The sequence below is a fragment of the Gavialis gangeticus genome, unplaced genomic scaffold (genome assembly GCF_001723915.1).
Source record: "Gavialis gangeticus isolate Ggan-Ray unplaced genomic scaffold, GavGan_comp1, whole genome shotgun sequence".
Classification (NCBI taxonomy): domain Eukaryota; kingdom Metazoa; phylum Chordata; order Crocodylia; family Gavialidae; genus Gavialis; species Gavialis gangeticus.
In genome coordinates this window covers 263051839-263059868 of record NW_017729032.1, presented here as the reverse complement: position 1 = coordinate 263059868, position 8030 = coordinate 263051839, and the positions used below count along the sequence as shown (strand labels likewise).

Sequence of the window (8030 nt, the reverse complement as noted above, 5' to 3'; positions counted from 1 at the left end):
AAAACCTCTTGGTTAATTCCTGATAAAAACCCTACAGAATTGATGGTAATGTTTGTGGATCATTCTTCATGGGGGAGACTGATCGCTCTCCACATCATCAGTCCAAGGTAATAATTGGGGCACTGCCCATCTCTTCCCACGTGTTTTTTTTTTACTGTGCATAGTACTGGGACTGGGACAAGAGGAAGCTCCCAGGTAACAAGCAACAACAGTGAGCTGTTTGTTTGAAAGGGTTTCATTTTTTTAAATTCAGTCATGCTAATGAGAAGGTCATTGACCAGCATCACTTAATCTAATGATTTGAATTACATACTCTTCTCAGTTTTTGGCTTTTGTTACAAGGCAAGCGAAACTCATTTGCTGTGATAGTAGGAAAAAAAAAGTAATGAACTGGGTTAAGCTGCAGTAATACGTAAATAATAATTGGCTTCCTGCCGTGTAAATGGAAAATTTGATCTTGAACACTTTTCCGAGAGCTGCTTTAAGGAGTCGTTCATTAGTCAGTTATCAAGCACGTAAAAAGTATTCTGGGGAGATAGGATCTCTGAGAAGCAAACACTCTGGGATGAAGAAAAAAACAAAAATACCTGCCAACTATCAGGAAAGTGTCTCTGGAAGTCTAGTTGAACTGTATGTTTCTGAGAAGAGGAGAAAATCATGATACTGCACCTATAAATCTCAGTCCTGATTTTGCAAACCTTTAAGCACATAAGGTTTACTGATAGAATTGAAAATGCTCTTTCAAGTGAGAACGAGTTATTAGAGAGAGGGGATTTTAAACTTTACTAGACTACTCTTTATGACAGTGGAGTGAGAACTCTGTTCAAGGCTGGAGTTTTTTTGTGTTTGTTTTGCAATGCAGATTTTGCTGATTTGGCCAGATTTGGCTCTATGAATTAAAACCATTGGATGAATTAAAATAAATAAATATAGTATAAATTGACTGGTGGTGTGGTAGAAAAAGGTGTAGATAATTCCAAACAAATTGTTCTCCTTTACCTGACAGAAAAAAAAAGAAATTTGGGTAATAAACATTTATTTATCTACCCTCCTAACTTATGTATATATCTTTACCTAACATTGAAAACATTTAGGGACCTTACCCATTTGTATTTTTTATTAAAAACCTAAGGAGGAAAAAATAAAGTCTAGTAAAAGAAGTAGTAGTGTTGTCATGTTGCTGTAGCTATGATGGGACAGGAAATATGCAAGCAGTAAGGTTTATTCATGATAGTTTTTATTGACCGACTATATAGCTGAGAGAGATGTTTGACAGGATTTGGGGTATAAAGGGCCCTTTTCAGGTCATACTTCAGGTGACCCTGAAGACAGGAACTTTGCGCCTAAAAGCTTGTCTAACATCTCTCCAAACTCTACAGTTAGTCCAATAAAAGATCTCACTGGTAAAAGGGGTGGCAGTCTGAGGAAAATCCTCTCTGAACGCTATTTTATAATTGTATACAACTCTCTGTAGCCTCATGCACAATAACTTTCAGATATGCCTTGACTTGCTACAGTTTGACTCAGACGAAAGACGATGGAAAGAAATGACTAACCCCTGTTTGTGGTGACTAGATGCTCACGTTTTCTGTCTCTGAATGCTGTCCACCTAGCACCCTGTGCTGAGAACGTGACAGACAAACCCCCCAAATCATTGTCAACTTAATAAGAATCTTAAAACCTCATAAAAACATAAGAATTGCCACTTACTCCCCACACTTTTCATCTATGCACTCCCCATCCATGGCCCCACCAAGTCCCAGGACCTCCTTGTTAACCTCCTCCTGGCCGGGGTTCAAATTACACTTTGACTCTTGTGGGGGGGTCCACAAAAAAAATTTGGCTGCCCATCATGACGACCTAATAAAATTGAAGACCCCTCCCAGGTTATAATTTTCAAATCTTACAGGGGAAGGGGGGTCTCAGGCTCCCTGAGTTCCCCCATAATTTGAACCCTGCTCCTAGCCTTAGCTAAGCTAGCAATATACCTAAGCAGAAAGGAAGCTCTGGCTGCAGGGCCACTTTCCTGTCCCTTGTCCAGTCATGTCTCTGGAAAGTTTCACTGGGCAGTGTCCACTGGCTCCTTGGACTTGGGGGCTGGTGTGTTCTGCTTGGAGTCCTCCTAAGTGCACTCATTTTGAACCTATGACCCTCATTCCCATCCCTGTTTTGTCTTTTAGATGTCCCAAGCAATCAGTTATATGCTAGTGTCCTCCACCACCCAGGGGGGCTTATGCCTCTCCTTGGTGAGCTTTGGCCCACATTCCAGACTGATATATCCAAAGGTCTGTGTTGCATGGGGTAGTGAGTAAGACATGCTCATTGCAAAGCAGCTTCAATGGGAAGAGGGAGATGGGGTGAGCCTGTTTGCTCCCTCATTGGCGTGACAGGGTGGCAAAAAGGGTGGATTTCAAAGGCACTCATGAGCTTCCGTGAATGAAACCTTGGCATTGCTGCAGCAATGGAGGGAGGGTGCAATTACTGAGGGCAGCGTGTCATTCCTGTTGCTTTCTGTGTTGGAAAGCATGGAGGGCTCAAGAAGCAGGGTGGGTTGAGTCTCCTTTCTTCTCTGGGGCTCAGGAGTGTGTCATTTCTGCTGGCCTGCCAGGACGGATGCAGCCCCAGGCATAGGAGGCTCAGGAAGGAGACAAGAAGCCACCCATCAGCCCAGCTGCAGGGCCTTCTTGGGTGTAGGGAGGTCTCTGCATGGCTAACAGCTGAGATTAAAGGACTAGAGAGTTTATCTGGTCCAGCTCAGGCAGGATCATCCCCAACTAGATCATCCCAACCAGGGATTTGTCTACCTGGGTCTTAAGAACCTCTGCAGATGGAGAGTCCACAGCCTCTCTGTGTAACCTGTTTCAGTGCTTTACTACCCTCCTAGGCTAGGAACAGACATTCAACAAGCCTGAGGCAGAATTGATCAAAGTTACGCAGTTTTCTGTAAGTGGTGTAGTTTGACTTGGTAGCAAACAGAACACACAATTCACCCTTTGGTTCGAGGGCAAATCTTAGACTGAGTGCCATCATTATTATACCAGTCTGTGTGTGATGAACTTCTGCTCTGTTATGGGTATAGACAGGTTTCCTGATCCCTTATTCCAGTAAAAGTGTAATGTCTGTACCTGGCCCTCGTGAGAGAGTTTTTCCTCATAGGTAACCTCAGCTTCCCTTGCTGCAACTTGAGACCATTGCTCCTTGTTTGGGAGCCCTTCCCATCCAAACTCTCTCTGATTGCTCGTGTGCTATGATTCCTTGAGACCTGGGCATTGGAGGCTAGAACAAAGCCCAGTCAAGGAGCAGGGAGGTGAAAGCTTACAGTCCCATGGGAGAGGAGGAAAGCCATGATGGGAGGGCTCAGCTGAGCTTTTACACCTAGTTAGACAAAGCCTTGGCTGTGAGGATCTAGTTGGGGATGGTCCTGCTTTGAGTGGGGGGTTGGACTAGATCAGTGTTTCCCAACCCATGGGTCACAACCAAAAGTGGGTATGAACAAACTTTAAAAATAGATCAACAAATTTAAAAATGGATTCTCCTTTAAAGGAGAAAAACTTGGGAAACCAAGGTCCCCTATGCCCCCAATCCACACACCCACTCCCTGCCCCACACACTGCTGGGTAGAGGGCAGTGGGTCCAGAGCGAGGGGCACTGGGAGAGCACCGGCCATCCATGTTTACAAAAAAAGTTGAGAACCACTGGTAGATGACCCCCTGACAGCGCTGTACCTAGACTCCCGGCAGCCCTGGGCAAACTTTTAGTATTGGGGCCCCCCTTTGCTAGAAGTAACAATAATAATAATAACAACAATTACTATTTTGGGGTTCCCTCTCTGTTCGGGCTCTGGGCAGCCGCCCGGTTCACCCATGCCTGTGTCGGGCCCTGCCTCCTGAGCTCCCCACTATGGGTGACTGGTACTTCCTGAGTCAGGGAAGGCACCTGCAGGTGTCGCTGGTGGGGCCAGAGCTGGTGAGCTCCTGCAGGCGCTGCTGGCGGGGAGATACTGTGGTCACCCAGCAGGGAAAACACCATGTATCTGGGTCCATGAAGGCAGTTTTCCTTAAGCATTCCTGGGGATAACTTTTCTTCTGGTGCAGTTCAGTACCTGCTGAAGTGTTGGGGCTTAAAGCCTGCTTTATGGAAATGGGAGGTCCCTCCCTAGCTTGCTCCTGCAGCCATATGCCTGAGAGTAGGTGAAACTTGGGCCTGCATGTGGGACGCCTGCCAAAAGAGGCTGGAAATATCTGAAGCCCCTGGTGGGGGTGGAGGATGTTTGCTGGTTGTAGGGTCACTTATTGTTCTGCACTGACTCAGGGACTTGGACTTAATTTGGCTGGGAACATGAAACATTTCTTAAAAAAACAAACTCCTGGGGTGATCCGGGATTCACATTTGGACACTTATCTTACTGGGATCCTTTGCCCCCTGCTGACTTCCTGCCCTTGGGCAGGGGGCTGGACCCGATGACCTTTCGAGGTCCCTTCCAGCCCTAGTGTCTATGAAATCCGTGAAGTCAGCAGCCCTGCTGGGGGGGCACGTGCCCCCCATATGCGTCGCCTATACTTCCCGCCAGCCTCCGGCCCTGCCAGCAGCATCAGCCCCCACCCTGTCTGTGGGGGTGGGGACACATGCCCCTGGTACACGTTGCCAACCCTCATTTTCTAAGAGAACCTATTTGTAAAGTGCGTGACCCTTTCCTATATCGCTGTGCCCCACGTTGGGGTTGCATCCCACGGGCCCCGCAACGCGGGACTAGCCCCAGGGCCGGACAAAGGCACGGGCCAACCGGGCAGCTGCCGAAAAGGAGCATGCTTCACCCCCCGTTGCCCTATATATTATTATCGTTATTATTCTCGTGATGTCTGGCGAAGGGGGGGGGGGCTGCGTAGGGCGCTGCACAGACCTTCCCTTGCGTCAGGGCGCTCGAAAACGAGCTCCGCCCGGAGGCGCTGCGGGGCAGGGCGCTGGGCGGGAGGCCGGAGCCTCTTCCCGGCAGGCGCCGCCCCGGCGCGGGCGCGGCTATAAGGGGCGCTGCGCGGCGGCCGCTCGCCTCTACCCGGCTGCAGGATGTTAGTGGAGAGTGGGCACGCAGCGCTGGCACTGGTGGGCGGCGGCACGGGCAGCCCCCTGGACCTGGCCTGCTTCTATGCCTCGTCCCCGCACTCCAGCGAGGGCAGCTGCTCGCCCGCCCGCTCCGCGCCCGCCTCGCCCGGCTCCGGCTCCGGCTCCGACTGCGAGGCAGCGGGTGGGCAGCGACGCGCCGGTAAGGGCACGGCCCACCCGTCCGGGGGGCGAGAGGCTGAGGGGGGCAGAGGTTTATTGTGCTTGGGGGCTGAATCCCCACGACTGGGGAAGAGCGCCTAGGAGAGGATTGGCATGGGGTAGGGGCGAGCCCGTCAGAGGCTGCCTTAGGTTATGATTTTTAAAACTTAAGGGGAGGGGCTCTTGTCTTTTCTAGTGGGGCGTATCTTCCCTCCCACCCCAGCTCCTCTGTAATGGGTCCTGGTACAAAAAAGGTTGAGAAGCACTGACCGAAATGGTGGTTTCTTTGTATGGTGTGCTTTGGGTAGAGGTGATCCTGCCTCAGGCAGCCAGACTGAGGTGGACCACCAGCCCCGCTTCCCCATGAGTAAGATTTGAACTACAAAGTTTCCGGTAGATACAGCCTTAGGTTTGAGCTAGCTCGTTGCGGCAAGAGGTAGGGCTAGTCTTGGAAGGTACTCAGGACCTCTGTGGACAGGAGGTTGCCCAGTCTGAGAGGAGCAACCAGATCTGACCAGGGGAACTCTTGTCCCTTGTGATCCCCGGCTGATTTATTTTGCTTACTGATTTATTTTTTACTGGGTCTTGTGTTCCCTGGGGCATCCAGTATGGTCATGCAGTAGTCATTGGCTTTGGTGCTTCGGCGGCCAGCAGGAGAAGAGGGTACAGGGCTGTTCATAATGGATGCTTAGCACTTTTCAGGAGGAGGCTGTTCAGTTTGCATTCCCGTAACCTGGGGTGCTTGGAGGTCCCTGCGTGGGTGCTGCAGGATGCCACACGGTTAGCACTGTTAAGTGGGCACACAGGATTTGCAAGGTAAACCCAGAGACTTCTCAGAATTCCCAGAATTCATTGTGTTCAGACTGTTCTGCCCTGCTGTTGTGTTTCGGCGTTCTTTGCAGCAGAATTGCTCTAGTATTTTTCTATAGTTAAAGAAAACGAAAGAGAACTTAAGAGCTGGCATTTTCCTGGGGGCAGGAGTAGAGTGGGGTCTTGAGTCTAAAAAGGTTATGCTCCTTTATGTAGTGGGGTGTCAGTGCAGTCTGGAAAGAGCCTACCTCTAAAGCATGCCATTGAAAGTGTTTGCTAGTTCAGCACAAGGACCTATTCCAAAACCATTTGATAAATTTGCATTGGTTATTTGGGTCTTTAACTCTCTCCCTTGTTCCTCCTTCTCCTGCCCTTAAATAATATACTATTGTTTATGTAACTAGGCACTGCCTCCCCCTCTCTCCTTTGTTTTTTCCTTTCTGTCTGTTTGGGTTTATTTTTCCATGAGAGGCTTGTTTACGGAAAGATAATGTTTTCACATATAAACATCGAGTTAATCATTTGTTGTTCTTAGTGTCTCAAAAATGGCTCTTAAACTTTTTGTGAGTCATAAGCCTGTTTTCTACTTCAGAGGCTCTTAAGAGCCTGGCTCATTTTCTGGGTTGGGAAGGCTGGGTCTGCTGGAGTGTTGTTACCATGAAGTCTATTGAAACCCAGAGATTGACTCCCATTGACGTGGATCTTGACTCGGGAACTGTATTTCTTTTTCTCCAGGTAAAAATCCCAGCTGATGGCCAAGGGAAACTTGAGACCAGATCACTGATCTCATTTCCTGTATTTAAAAATAAATAAATAAAAATCAAGCATCTGGCTTTTTCCTTTTCTGGGAGGGTTGATATATTTGTGTATAATTGTATATAGTTTTTGTCTCCTAAACTCTGTACTTTCCTTATCACATTACTTCCCTATTCAAATGGGGTGTGTTAGGTCATCATTTCCTATCTTTCACTTCTGCTTTTACAGCTTTAAAATTGATCTGATTTTTTTAAAAGAGGCTGAGAGGTCTCACAGAGTATTCTGCTTGTCTTTTTAAAGAAAGCAAGTTTTCTTCTTTAAAGTGAAATTTTCAAGCCCTATGGAAACACCAAGCACAAGTAATTCTGGAAATTATTGGCCCAGCATTAGGCAAAAAACATTCTAATATTTTTGTATCATGCTTTTGCATATGCGTACCACTTGCATTTTATTGCTTCCAGTGTATTAACCAACAAGAGTTGATAAGGGGGGGAGGGATGAGGGAGAGTCAAAAGAGATGAAATTCAAATTGATGTGCTTCTGAAACCCTTAATAGCTGGCCAGCATGGGTCTCTGTAATCAATTCTTGTGTTGAACGACTGCCTGCATTCTCAGATGGAATTAGAGAATTTTTGGTGATTGTTTTTCTGTTGGTTTTTTTGATTCCTGGTAATTCCAATTTGCTTGTTTGCTGTTTGTTTGTTTGGGCTTTTTTTAAACGTTTATTTGAGCACCTTTAAATTTTATTTTGTGTCTCCACAGTTGAACACCACATGGGGGGAGGAAGGCAGCACAAAGGACCTTTCCAGGGGGTTCGTGTGAAGAACTCAGTAAAAGAGCTTCTCTTGCACTTCAGAAGCAGCAGACAGATGTCTACAGGCTATGTTGCTGATGACTGCAAGGTAATAAATAGTTTTGATACTATGGGCCCTTGCATCAGTGGGTTCAGCTATTGGTAGAGTTGGTGAGAAATGTATTTAATAAAACCAGACCCCACTTTTTTGGCTTGCTGCTGATGCAGGTGTGAGAAATGTTATGTTTTCTCCCAAAACTATGGGAAGGAAGAGTTGGGGGTACGGAGTGGGAAGACACCAGCAGGTGGATTTGCTCTTCTTGCTAAAGAAAGGAGATGCATTGAAACTATAGATGGCTTGTTTTTCAAATGGAGTACAAATAAATGTAAACTTGGCGGCAGTTATGCCAAA

At 47.3% G+C, this 8030-nt stretch overlaps 1 protein-coding gene across 2 annotated transcripts in view; it reads left to right on the top strand.

Moving 5' to 3' along the window:
- The first annotated feature begins 5059 nt into the window (after positions 1–5059).
- Positions 5060–8030, top strand: part of NFKBIZ (NFKB inhibitor zeta) — a 15598-nt gene continuing 12627 nt past the window's right edge. For both annotated transcript variants that reach the window (XM_019523702.1, XM_019523700.1), the window contains exons 1-2: positions 5060–5260; positions 7588–7727. In XM_019523702.1, the coding sequence (XP_019379247.1) occupies positions 5065–5260; positions 7588–7727 (336 nt within the window). In that variant the 5' untranslated portion in view covers positions 5060–5064. The remainder of the gene's footprint in view (positions 5261–7587; positions 7728–8030) is intronic.